The sequence below is a fragment of the Morus notabilis genome, unplaced genomic scaffold (assembly GCF_000414095.1).
Source record: "Morus notabilis unplaced genomic scaffold, ASM41409v2 Scaffold184, whole genome shotgun sequence".
Taxonomy (NCBI): domain Eukaryota; kingdom Viridiplantae; phylum Streptophyta; class Magnoliopsida; order Rosales; family Moraceae; genus Morus; species Morus notabilis.
In genome coordinates this window covers 1,818-15,763 of record NW_010387636.1, presented here as the reverse complement: position 1 = coordinate 15,763, position 13,946 = coordinate 1,818, and the positions used below count along the sequence as shown (strand labels likewise).

Below are 13,946 nucleotides of genomic sequence, written 5' to 3'. Positions count from 1 at the left end.
AATTATATAATAATAATTTTTTATTATATTAAATATAATAATAAATATATATTATATTGTAATTATATATATTATATTATATTATAGTCGTAATTTTTAACTATTCACAGTAATTTAAACTCATAATTTACTAAACGTTATTACGTTGATTTTAGAACCAGCACAATTACGATATTTATAGTTTACAAACACTCGGCTGCTTTTTATAACAGCAATTCAAACTCATAATTTACTAAACGCTATTACGTTGATTTTAGAACCAGCATAGTTACTATATTTATAGTTTACCAAACATTTAGTTACCTTTTATAACAGCTGCTTCTTCTTTCAGCACTGTTAAAAATAATTTTTTTAAAATCTATAGCACTACTAAACTAAATGAGAGTGCATAAAATAGGGGGAAAAGTGGGGTTTGTGCTTTTTTATTGTAGTGTGGGTCAATAAATTTAAGAAACGTGCGCAACACTTGGCAAACGGCCAAGAATGTTTCATTTCCAAAAAAAAAAAAAAAAAAACTGAGAATGTTCTTTGAAACTACCCAAATGGCAAGAATTCTGTAATTGGCTTTGTACCAGTTAGCATGATATTGAAATGGCGTGCATATAATATGATTTTAGTGAAAGAGATGTATATATTTCCTTTTAAGGAAGGTAGCAAGATAGGAGAAGGCACTGAGATTGTGTACAATAAATCGGCCTGATTATTATGTGCATAGAAGTGGATTTAGATTAATGTTTGTTCAATCAACGACTCAAATGACTCAAAACTTGCAGTTGACACTCTCGGGCCTATTGAACTTCATTGATGGTTTATGGTCTAGCTGCGGCGACGAGCGAATTATTGTGTTCACCACAAACCACAAGGATCGTCTTGACCCTGCATTGTTGCGTCCCGGTCGAATGGACATGCACATCAACATGTCGTATTGCACCACAAATGGGTTCAAAACCTTGGCCTCTAATTACCTCGGTATTCGTGGCAACGACCACGATCTTTGTGGAGAGATTGAAGGCTTAATAGACAGCACGGAGGTGACTCCGGCGGAGGTGGCTGAGGAGCTAATGAAGAGTGACAAAGCCGATGTTGCTCTTGAAGGACTTGTCAATTTCCTCAAACGGAAGAAGGCTGAGAGCCTTGAGAGAAAGGAAGAAGTTAAGAATAATAATGGTGAAGGTCAAGAACAAGAGCAAGAACAAGCACAGGAACAAGAAGCAATTGACCTTCCGAAATTAAAGCGAGTAAAACTAAATCATATGATTGCAATGAAACTTGCTAGAAACAGTAGGACAAGAGTTTCAAGAGGAAGATTGAGGCGACGATTTTAGGCAAATAAGTTGTGTTTATTGGTAGATCAATAAAGACTTTCTGCAGAACGTATTAATTTATGTATCTATTGCCTCGGATTGGAGACTCGTCAACATTATGTACTCTGGTAAGCTTTTTTTTTTTTTTTTGGGCAAAATAAATAATAAAAAGTCACATTGGTAACCTGTAAGGGTGACAATTCGTGTCACGTATTGTGTTTTGGTCGCTTCTTCTTAAATTTACAATCAATCTGGACACAACCCGTGACACAAATTTTTTTTAAAAATCACAACACGATCACGACACTATCAATTTACAGGTTGACACGAGACGAAAATTACTTGTGATACGAAATTGATCCGTGAACCTAAAATTGACACGAAAATTATATATATTTTAAGTTTTTTTTACATATTAGAAATAATTTAAAATTTATAACACGTTAAAATACAATAACATCCATCAAAATTAAGCAAATAATAGTATAAGATTTTGAGTATAATTATCACGATATCATAAGTTCATAATAAAATTTAAAATATGTAATGAAAAATATATATATTTTAGTTTTTTACGAATTTCGTATGGTATTCAGGTTAGGCGGGTCTAACTTGAAATTGACTCGTGTTTTTCGTGTCAATTTCAGGTCAACTTAATTCTGACCTGAATCTCTTTTTTCTCAACTTTAACCTACAAAATTCGTGTCATTTTTGAGTCGTATTGTAATCCATATTGTCGGCCCTAGTAACCTGTTTGCAGAACTTTTAGTTTACAAACATGAACTTTAAAAAATCTCATTCATTTCACCGATTTAAATTTTTAATTTTAATTTTACTACAATTAAAAATTCTTATAAAAAATTATATCTAATTTTTTTAATTACTTAAAATTACATTTTAATTTAAATTAAAAACTTAAATCAGGCCAAGTAATTACAAATAACACTTACCTAAAATCGATATCCTAAAGAAAGCAGAAAGAAACAACCGCTTAGACGAAGGGACGCACCGTGTCTTGACTTGACTTGCAATTGACGATCAAATTTACCATGATGCCCTTATGTCATCAAGTTCGCCAGAGCGCGTACTTGTAAATAGTGGGGAACTACAAATTCTGACAAACATCCATTGACAAACCAAAATTATCTGAACAGATGGGATAGTTCTCATTTCTCAAGCCCGGGCTCTTGGAGTTTGCTTACTTACAGTTAGAGGTTTCGTATTTTCCTTTTTTCCAAGTTCTTAGAAGGAAGAGCACAAATTTCAACTGTAAGATTGCACTTTTCTTAAGGAAGTGTTACTGCGTTGTTTATTATTATTATTATTATTATTATTATTATTAGTATTATTATTATTACATGAGTATGATTTTGTTAGTGCCTTCTGTTTCTGTGAAAGGCAAGGGTGATATCAGAGATAATGATGAGTATGATTTTGTTAGTGGCTTCTGTTTCTGTGAAAGGCAAGGGTGATATTAGATGGACAATTAAGTAGTAAACGAAAACCCGATTGTAAGTTCTACATACCCAGATTTAGAATCATATCTGTGAGGAGTTAGTCTTCCTCCAATCTTGAAATCTAGAGAAAGCAAAGAACACGAAAATTTACTTGGTTCGGATCAAAGATCCTAATCCAAGGCTGGGCTTGCACAGCCCTAGTCAATCCACTATAATAGATCAATGAATTGAGAAACACAGAGTACAACAGAGAATCACTCGAGACCTCTCAACACAGAACTATCATCAAGACTTTCTCGAGAAACAAACAGCTCTTGAAAGAAATCTCTCAAACCCAAAAACCCAAGAATTACACGTTCTCACACCCAGGCTTTCTCACTCTTAATTCTCTTTCTCTGACTTCTTGATCTCAGATGAAAAGTGATCTGTTACATTTAGTATACTTTATATATATACTCTCAATTGAACTCTTGAGATTGTGCCACGTCACTAAATGATTTCCACATCAGATAAAGCTTGCTGCCTTCATTTAGAATCAGGAAATTATGACCAAAATCTTCACAATTCTCCACCTTTGGTTCTAGATTGACGAAGCTTCAGTGGATTGAACTAGAGCACCCTATTACACCAATATCAACTATTCCAGAATATTGAGCAAGCTTAAAGCTTCCTTAAACTTGCTCACAGGAATAACTTTGGTGAATATATCTGCTGGTTTGACTGTTGTAGCAATCTTCTCAACTTTCACCAACTGTCTTGAGATTATATCTCTAACAAAATGTAGCCTCACGTCAATATGCTTAGTTCTTTCATGGAATATTGTATTCTTTGATAGATGAATAGCACTTTGTGAGTCACAGTACACTGTCACAGTTTTCTGCTCCAATCCGAGTTCACTAATTAGACCTTTAAGCCATAAAGCTTCCTTGACTGCTTCTGTTAATGAAATATACTTTGCTTCAATTGTTGATAATGCCACCACACGTTGAAAAACCAGATTTCCAACTAATTACATTTCCTCCTACTGTGAACACATACCCAGAAAGAAACCTTCTCTTGTCTAAATCACCAGCAAAATCAGAGTCACAGTATCCTATTACCTGACTACTCCCTGCCTTATCTCTTGAATAAGTAAGCTTTAGGTTTACAGAGCCCTTTAAGTACCTCAGGAGCCATTTAACAGCTTGCCAATACTCCTTACTAGGTCTACTCATAAATCTACTTACCAATCCAACACCATATGCTATATTAGGTCTTGTTGAAATCATAGCATACATAATGCTACCAACAGCATTTGAATATGGTACTCCTCTCATGTTGACAGCTTCCTGTTCAGCATCTTCTTCCTTAACTGACACTAGCTTGAAATGAGCACCAACTAGAGTATTCACCACTTTGGCTTGTTTCATGCCAAAAATGTCTATTACTTTGTTTAGGTATCCTTCTAGTGACAAAGTCAGAACCCCTTTTTCTCTATATTTGTATATATCCATGCCCATTATTTTTCTAGCAGAACCCAAATCCTTCATATCAAATTCCGAGTTCAATTAATCCTTCAATTTCTGAATTTCATGCTTCCTCTTAAAGGCTATCAGCATGTCATCCACATAGATCAAAAGGTATATGTACAGTTGATCTGGAAGCTTCAAATAATAACACAACTGTCATACTTTGATCTTAGGAAACCCTTACTGATCATAAAATCATCGAATCTCCTATACCACTGCCTTGGTGACTGCTTGAGCCCATAAAGAGACCTCTATAGGAGACACACCTTCTTGACTTCACTTTCCTTGACAAAACCTTCTGGCTGGTGCATAAGAATCTTCTCTTCAAGCTTTCCATGTAGAAATGCAATTTTGACATCCAACTGCTCGAGTTCAAGGTTCTGTATTGCAGTAAGTGCTAGAATTGTTCTTATGGAGGTATGTTTCACTACTGGTGAGAACACCTCATGATAATCAATTCCCTCCACTTGAGAGAATCCTTTTGCTACCAAACGTGCTTTGTATCTTGCTTCTTCCACGCCTGGGATCCCTGGTTTTCTTTTGAATACCCATTTACAACCTATGACCTTATGGTCTTTTGGTTTGTCAACAAAAGTCCATGTTTGGTTTTTGTGCAGTGAATCTAGCTCCTCTTCCATGGCCTTTTTCCACTTAGGCCAATCCTTACTTCTTCTAGCTTATGCATAGGAAGTAGGCTCGTTAAGCTCCACCAAATTTGCTATATTAAGGGCAAAGGCTATTATGTCTGCACTTGCAAATCTTGATGGAGGCCTGATTTGTCTTCTAGTTCTATCTCTGGATAACATATAGTCATTCAACTGTTCCCTGGTTATGTCCCCCATCATTTGATCCTCTTCTTGCATATCTGGATTTTCATCATCATGATCTAATCGACCATCATTAAGCTATTATTCAGGAGGCTGTTCTGAATGAGATTGAATAGCTCCACCTGAATCTACAGACACTACATTTCTGTCTCCTAAAATTTTAGATTGAATAGGTATCTCCACCTGAGAATTAAGGGTATGCTCAGCTTGTTCAAAGCTGGCTACATCTGAAAATTTCTAGTTAGTTTTATAAGCAGCTTTTTCATTAAATATGACATCCCTACTTATGATACATTTATGTTCATCTAATAACCAAATTCTATAACCCTTAACTCCATCCGGGTACCCTAAGAAACTCCTTTCTTAGCTCTAGGATTAAGCTTTCCCTGGCTAGAGTGAACATATGCAATGCATCCAAAGATTCTAAGATGATCATAACTAGGTTTGGACTTAGACATTTCTCTTCAGGAATCATGAGATCTATAGCAGTAGATGGTGACCTATTAATGAGATAATATGCAGTGGCTGCTGCCTCTGCCCAAAATTTCTTAGGTAAGCCTGATTCATTTAGCATGCACCTAACCTTGTTCATAATGGTCCTATTCATACATTCAGCAACACCATTTTGTTGTGGTGTGCTCGTGCAAGTGTGGTGCCTAGATATCCCATTCTTAGCACAAAATGAGTCAAACTCTTGACTACAAAATTCGAGGCCATTGTCAGTCCTAAGCCTTTTTATTCTTTTCCCAGTCTGATTTTCAATCAAGGTTTTCCATTCCACAAACTAATTAAAAGCCTCATCCTTAGTTTTTAGGAAGTAAAGCCACACTTTCCTAGAATAATCATCAATTATGGAAATAAAATATTGACATTTAGATAAAGAAAGTGGTACCTGTGATGAACCCCAAAGATCAGAGTGTATGTAGTCAAGGGTGGCCTTTGTGGTATGTTTTGCTGCAGCAAACTTTAGTCTATGTGACTTTCCCAGTACACAGCTTTCACAAAATTCCAGGTCACTTATTTGTTTTGAATCAAGCAACCCCTGTTTGCTAAGTTCCTGGAGTCCCTTGATGCTCATATGGCCAAGTCTCTTGTGCCATAATTCTGTGTCATCTTTCTTGACTTATGAAACTGCTGCTTCTCGAGTAACAGTTGAACCTTGCAACACATAGAGCCCTTATTTGAGAAGACCCTTCATAATTAATAAGGATCCTTTAATCACCTTGAGTACACCCTTCTCTGCCTTGTAATTGAAATCTTTCTTATCTAAGCACCCAAATGAGATCAAATTCCTTTTCAGTTCAGGAATGAATCTCACTTCTGTCAATATTTTTTCAGTACCATCCCACAGTTTCAATCTTATGGACCCCGTTCCTTGAATCTGACAAGCCATATTATTCCCCCCATATACACCTTCGCAACATTCATTTCTTTGAACTCAAAGAACCATTCTCTTCTGGGTGTCATGTGGAAAGTGCACCCAAAATCCATGATCCATTCTTCCTTGGGGTCATTACTGGTTACAGTCAGGACATCAACACTGTCAAGGCCATCAGAAACATTTGCAGCTTCTAATGGGTTTGATTGATCAGATTTCTAATTGTTATTTTTCCTCTGAGGGCAGTTTTTTTCTCAAATGACCCTCTTTCTTACAAGTCCAGCAGGTTTTCCTGGTCTTTGACTTGGATCTTGAATTGTTCTTGGACCTATTTGAGTTGCCATTCCTCTCTGTTGATCTTCCTCTTACATTTAGACCCTCACCAGTGGATCTTGGCTGTTTCCCATTTGCCCTGAGATCCAATTCCTTCGAATAGGCAGCACCCATAACCTCATCTATGGTCAAAGTATCTCTACCATATTTGAGCATGTCCCTTAAATGATCATACTGCCTAGGCAAAGAATTGAGAAGGAATATGGCCTGATCCTCTTCTTCTATCTGGATCTCTAAGTTCTCCAGATCAGAAAGCAATTTCGTGAATTCAGCTATGTTCTCATCAATGGTTTTATTTTCATCCATCTTAAAACCATAAAATCTCTGTTTTAGATAGATTCGATTAGGCAAGGCCTTAGTCATGTACAATTGTTCTAGCTTATTCCACATTCCACTAGCAGTTTTCTCCTTAACTACTTTTCTCAGGATATGATCACTAAGACTTAGAATAATGGTATTTCTAGCCTTTTTCAGAATCTCACCTTTGTTCTGGATTGAATCTGACATCTTTGATTTTCCTTTCAGCGCTTCGTCAAGCCCAAGATTTCCAAGATGAGCGATCATCTTTTCTCGCCACAAATTGAAATCATTTTTACCGTCAAACTTCTCAATTTCGATTCTTGATGTGGACATGATGAAAGATGCGACTGGCCAGGTAGCAACTTCAAGAACAGAGACAATCTTCGATGGAGGAGCTCGTCAGATTTCAATAACTCCCAGATCCTTAGAACCCCAAGAATTAGTCTTCCTCCAATCTTGAACTCTAGAGAAAACAAAGAACACGAAAATTTACTTGGTTCGGATCAAAGATCCTAATCCAAGGCCGGGCTTGCACAGCCCTAGTCAATCCACTATAACATATCAATGAATTGAGAAACAGAGAGTACAATAGAGAATCACTCGAGACCTCTAAACACAGAACTATCCTCAAGACTTTCTCGAGAAACAACAGCTCTTGAAAGAAATCTCTCAAACCCAGAAAACCCAAGAATTACACGTTCTCACACCCAGGCTTTCTCACTCTTAATTCTCTCTCTCTAACTTCTTGATCTCAGATGAAAAGTGATATGTTACATTTAGTATACTTTATATATATACTCTCAATTGAACCCTTGAGATTGTGCCACGTCACTAAATGATTTCCACATCAGTAAATGATTTCCACATCAGATGAAGCTTGCTGCCTTCATTTAGAATCAGGAAATTAGGACCAAAATCTTCACAATATCTATTTCTATGTTATCATGAGCAATTAATTTAGAAAGCAAATTTTCATTTTTATATGAGTTCTTACCTGATATAAGAAAATTTTCATTGAAAGCTTCTGAGTTTTGCCACTATTCGATAAATCTTTCTCTTCTTTTTGTATTTTGTTGCCTGATCATTGGACCATAGTACAAATCCCAAATTTTGCTTGTTAGTTGTTAGCGATCTGCAGAGGAATTCATTTAGTTTGTAACAAAATTAGCAAAAATATACAAAAGGGAAAAAACCAACCCTTTATTTAAAACATGCATAAGTCCATAGCAGAAAAGCATTTTCTTGTTTTGCAGAAAAAGACATTTGAAAATTGTTGTCCTTTTCATGGATAAAAGAAAAAGAAAAGAACGTGACTGATATTCTTTTTCTTTCTACTTTCTTATCTGATCTGTTCAAGGCAAAGACATGGTGGACGCTGTGGTAACCGTGTTCTTGGGAAAACTTCTTGGAGCTCTATCAGAGGGAAGTCGGATTCTGATAGAATTCAGAGATCAATTTGTGACTTTACAAAATGAACTCCAATTAATGCAAAGCTTTCTCAAAGATGCAGAGAGACTCAAAAGGAAGAACCAAACCCTGCGGCGCATCATGGTTGACTTGCGAGAAATGATATATCAAGCTGAAGACATGCTTGCAGATTGTCAACTCAAGTCAATGGATGATGATGCAATGTCAAGTGGTTGGTTAAAGTGCTTCAGTCCTTCAAAAATACCGTTCCAGTACCAAACTGGGAAGCACCTTGAAGAAATGAACGTGAAAATCAGCAGCATCAAGATAAACATTTCAACTTATCTTGGTGTGCCACTTTTGAGTCAGCCAGGGGTTGATCCACACAATGACCAAATACCCAGATGGAGCTCTCCTGTATATGATCACACACAAGTTGTTGGATTGGAAGGCGATACGAGGAAGTTGAAGGATTGGCTTCTTGAAGCTGACAGTGACATATTGGCAATTGGGGTTGTCGGGATGGGCGGGCTGGGCAAGACAACCATTGCTCAGAAAGTGTTTAACGAGAGGGACATGGAGGATCACTTTGAGAGGAGAATTTGGGTGTCTGTTTCTCAAAAATTCACCGAGGGACAGATTTTGAGAAGCATGCTGAGGAACTTGGGAGATGCAAGTATAGGAGACAGTGCAGGTGAACTGTTGAAGAAGATAAACCAGTATCTTTTCGGTAAGAGGTTCTTGCTTGTGATGGATGATGTGTGGGAGGGGGATCTTACTTGGTGGCGAAAAATCTACGAAGGACTTCCTAAGGGGCATGGAAGTTGCATCATTATCACTACAAGGTTTTTGGAAGTTGCGCAAAAAATGAGAGTGAAGGAGGTAAGAGTGCATAGACCTAAATGTCTTAGCAAGGATAATAGCTGGCTGCTATTTCGGAAGATTGCATTTGCAGCTACTGAAGGGGTGTGTAATTATCCAGAATTAGAAGGTGTTGGAGAGGAGATTGTTGAGAAATGCAAAGGTCTTCCCTTAGCAATCAAGGCGGTTGGAGGGATAATGCTTTGTAAACCACCACGTTACGCTGAATGGAAACGCATTGCAAACCATTTTCAAGATGAGCTAGCTGAAAATGATAACTCTGTCATGGCTTCTCTACAGTTGAGCTATGATGAACTCCCTTCTTACCTCAAATCCTGCTTCCTCTGTCTGTCACTTTATCCAGAGGATTGTGTCATAACCAAAGACCAATTGGTCCATTGGTGGATAGGAGAAGGTTTTGTTCCTGTAAGAGGTGGTAGATCAGCAACGGAGGCTGGTGAGGATTGTTTCACAGGTTTGACAAATCGGTGTTTGCTAGAAGTGGTTGACAAGACTTATTACGGAATGATAGACACTTGTAAAATTCATGATATGGTTCGCGATTTGGTGATTGACATTGCGAAAGAAGATGCATTTTCTTGGCCGGATGATACAAATAGCCGTCACTTGAGTATTGACACCCCTATGGCTCGAAATCATTTTGTGGCCAATTTAAAGTTGAGGGCCTTGTTATCGACAACCAAGAGTGGTGAAGTGAACAAAATCACTTCAAACGTTGCGAAGAAGTTTTGTGACTCACATTACCTAAGGGCAATGGATCTTTCAAGATCAATTTTTGAAGCCCCTCTCACAGGGCTTCTAAACCAGGTTGGTTCTCTTCACCACTTGACTTATCTTAGCGTAAACAACACTCACCCATTGGTTCAGCTTCCGCCTTCATTGGAGAAGCTCAACAATCTGCAGATTTTAGATGTCAGCTACTGCCAAAGCCTAAGGTGACTCCCTAATTATATAGTAACTTTCAAGAAGCTGAGGGTCTTAGATGTGAGCCATTGTGGTTCACTTGAATGCTTACCAAAAGGGTTGGGAAGGCTTTCGCAGCTTGAAGTATTACTTGGTTTCAAACCTGCCAAATCGAACCAACCAGAAGGTTGTCAGATTGGTGAGCTGAAAAACTTGATGAAACTAAGGAAACTTGGGCTTCAATTAACTCGAGGTGACGAGATTGCAGACACCGAGGTCCATCCATTGGTAAAGCTCCAAGAGTTGCAGCATCTGACAATAAGCTGCTTTGATAGTCATGGTGATGATATCATAACAAAGCTTGACATGCTGTATCCTCCTCAGCAACTCCATGAGCTGAGTCTCAAGTTCTTTCCGGGGAAGATTAGTCCAATGTGGCTCAACCCCATCTCACTTCCCATGTTGAGGTACCTCTCAATTGCCTCGTGCAATCTTTCCAAGATGAACCAAAGCTTCTGGGGTGATGACGACACTGTTTGGAGAATTGAGGGGCTGATGTTGGAATCCCTCTCGGATTTTGAAGAGGAATGGCCGAGAGTGACACAAGTTATGCCATTGCTGCGGGTTGTGAGTGCCTGTTGGTGCCCGGAATTGGTGTCTTTCACCGTTGAAGACATTGGATTTAGAGGTGGCGTTTGGAAGAAGGAAGAGAACAGAAACTAATAGATTAGAAACAGAAGGTATACAAAAAAAGGTGCAAATTGGTTAATGGTAATGAATTGTTCTTGGCCTTTTATTACAGTGTAAAACTGTTTTAAGTTTCTCACTATTGTGAAGTCCACTGTGTTGAATTTTTTCCTTCCATTGTTTTGAACATTTTTCTGATTTGTAAGTTAGTTTTTTAGTTTTTTAGTTTTTTAGTTTTTTTGAATTTTTGAAATGAGTGTTGATCTCTTTTTGCTTCAGATTTCAACACCCTTCCTCTAAATCATGTAAATTAATGTACTAAAATTAAGTCGCTTTTTTTTTTTTTTTATAAGATAAATCATAAAGCCGTTTTCAGACTTTTTTGATGAACGCTTTCAAAAGCTTGGACATTGATGAAAACATTTCATTGTTCATCTCTCACGTCAATTTTGAGCTTTAAAGATCAAGATGAAATGCATCACAACTTGAACTTGAGTTAGCTAATATGCTTTCATATATTTTAACATGTTATTATTGCCTTTTTGCCGGTATTTTTTTTCTATTTGTTTTGGTTTCTTACTATTTGTCGTCACCATTAACATTCCTGTTTGCACATCCCCACATACATTGTTTGATTAGCTTGGATGTCGTTTCATTGTTGTTTAAAACTTTTTTTTATTTTTTATTTTAAATTTAGGAATGTTGTTTTGAATTTTAGCAATATTTATGGTAGAGTAGGCTTTATTGCTTACTCATAGGTATTTAACCGTTAAATTAATTTTTTAATAGTTAGATTTGTGACTTAAAATCATTATACATCATAATCTTAAATTATAATCTGAACTCTTACAGATTTAATTATTAAAAAAATTAATTCAACCGTCAAAGCAACATATAAGGGAAAAGGGCTTCTCCTACCATAAAAATTGCCGTGAACTTTTGGTGCCGCTTCTTTTTTTTTTTTTTTTTTTTTTTTTTTTTTTTTTTTTTGTGTCATTTACTCATTTATTATTTTATTTTTTGTCGCTATTTCCTCGTATGCTGTTGTTTCTGATTTATTTTTGTTTGTTTACCTCTGTGCCATTTCTACATTGTCGTCGTTCGTTCCTTTCGGTGTCGTTTCTTTCTATTGTCATTTTTTGACTTCACGTTTTTCATTTTTCACAGTTTGCTTATATTCTTCCGTGCCGTTTCTAGTAGTCACCCTTTTCTTACACAAACTAATGGAGTTAGATGGAGAAGTCAACTTTGGTGAATGGTAATGAATTGTTGTTGGCTTTATGACAATGTGAAATTTTTTTAGCTATTTCACAATAGTGAAGTCCAGTGTACTGATTTTTTCCCCTGCTGTTTGAAACATTTTTTGATTTTATAAGCCATAAATTATTTTTCATACAAAGTGAAATGAGAATTAATTATATGGTTGTAATGCACGGTCCATTTTCTAAAGCTGCCTCTTTTCATCACCCCATTTTCTGATTTTGGGTTAATTTTAATTTTGAGTTTTGAAACGTTGCAAATTAGACCCCAAGTTGTTTTTAGTTTCATGTTTGGTCATCCAATCACAAAAACCATTAAAAATTGAACGAAATCAATCATTTAGCCCTCAAATAATTGGTTAGTGTTGACGGTGGAATTTCGTCAACAAAGTCTTACCAAATGACCCCGCGGTAGCCCGTTGGGTTACCGGTTTTGGAACTTATAATTTTAGTGAATATGCTGAAATTTGTATTAGGGTTTAGGATAGGTTGTGAAGTAAGTGAGATAATGCTTATGAAAGTAAGGACGCACAGGAGTTTTATAGTGGTTCACACTTCGCAACAAGAGCTACATCCACTATTTTGTATTTCTCTTGTCTTTGTTCTTGCAAGTTACATATGCATAAGGAAAAATCTCTCCTCCCTCTCTCGGGGGGTCTTCCCCTTTTATAGTGAATATTGCACGAGTCTCTGTCCAATGGTAGGCGGTTTAGACCATTTGACCGTGTCTTTCATGGGGCCCGCCCACTCGAGTGGTCTATGGCCTCTTTTGTTTAGACCGTAGCCTGGCCCCATCATCCGTCATATCGAAGCTCTCTTCGCGCTCTACCACTGCCACTAGAATGACGACAACGTTTGGTGTTGAACCGAGGCCCATCAGCCGTTAGATCGAAGCTCTCTTCGCGATCTACGAATGGCACGGGAATGACGACAACTTTTGGTGTCATAATGGGGCCCATAATCCGTCAGATCCAAGCTCTCTTCCCCCTCTACAACCGCCACGAATTTAGCAACAACTTTTTGTGTCGTAACGGGCCCCATTAGCCGTTAGATCGAAGCTCTCTTCGCGATCTACGAATGGCACGGGAATGACGACAACTTTTGGTGTCATAATGGGGCCCATAATCCGTCAGATCCAAGCTCTCTTCCCCCTCTACAACCGCCACGAATTTAGCAACAACTTTTTGTGTCGTAACGGGCCCCATTAGCCGTTAGATCGAAGCTCTCTTCGCGATCTACGAATGGCACGGGAATGACGACAACTTTTGGTGTCATAATGGGGCCCATAATCCGTCAGATCCAAGCTCTCTTCCCCCTCTACAACCGCCACGAATTTAGCAACAACTTTTTGTGTCGTAACGGGCCCCATTAGCCGTTAGATCGAAGCTCTCTTCGCGCTCTACAATTGCCCCGGGAAGGGCGATAAATTTTGGTGTCGTAACGGGGACCATTAGTCGTTAGATTGATGCTCTCTTCGCGATCTACAACTGGCACGGGAACGGCAACAACTTTTTCTGTCGTAACGGGTCCCATAATCCGTCAGATCCAAGCTCTCTTCCCCCTCTACAACCGCTACGAATTTAGCGACAACTTTTTGTGTCGTAACGGAGCCGGCCCATAAGAGGTTATATCGAAGCTCTCTTCGCGCTCTACCACTGCCACTAGAATGACGACAACGTTTGGTGTCGAAATGGGGCCCAT

General features: G+C 37.8%; 2 protein-coding genes across 2 annotated transcripts in view; both read left to right on the top strand.

Annotated features, from left to right (window-relative positions):
* LOC21409379 (AAA-ATPase At2g18193) overlaps positions 1-1,452 on the top strand; it is a 3,985-nt gene extending 2,533 nt beyond the window's left edge. The window contains exon 2 of the mRNA XM_010115100.2: positions 774-1,452. Within this exon, the coding sequence (XP_010113402.1) occupies positions 774-1,325 (552 nt within the window). The 3' untranslated portion in view covers positions 1,326-1,452. The remainder of the gene's footprint in view (positions 1-773) is intronic.
* A 966-nt stretch (positions 1,453-2,418) lies between these two features.
* On the top strand, positions 2,419-11,133 carry LOC21409378 (disease resistance RPP13-like protein 4). The gene is given in 2 exon segments (XM_024177164.1): positions 2,419-2,573; positions 8,465-11,133. A coding segment is annotated over 1 exon segment (2,550 nt). The 5' UTR covers positions 2,419-2,573; positions 8,465-8,472; the 3' UTR covers positions 11,023-11,133.
* The last annotated feature ends 2,813 nt before the right edge of the window (positions 11,134-13,946 follow it).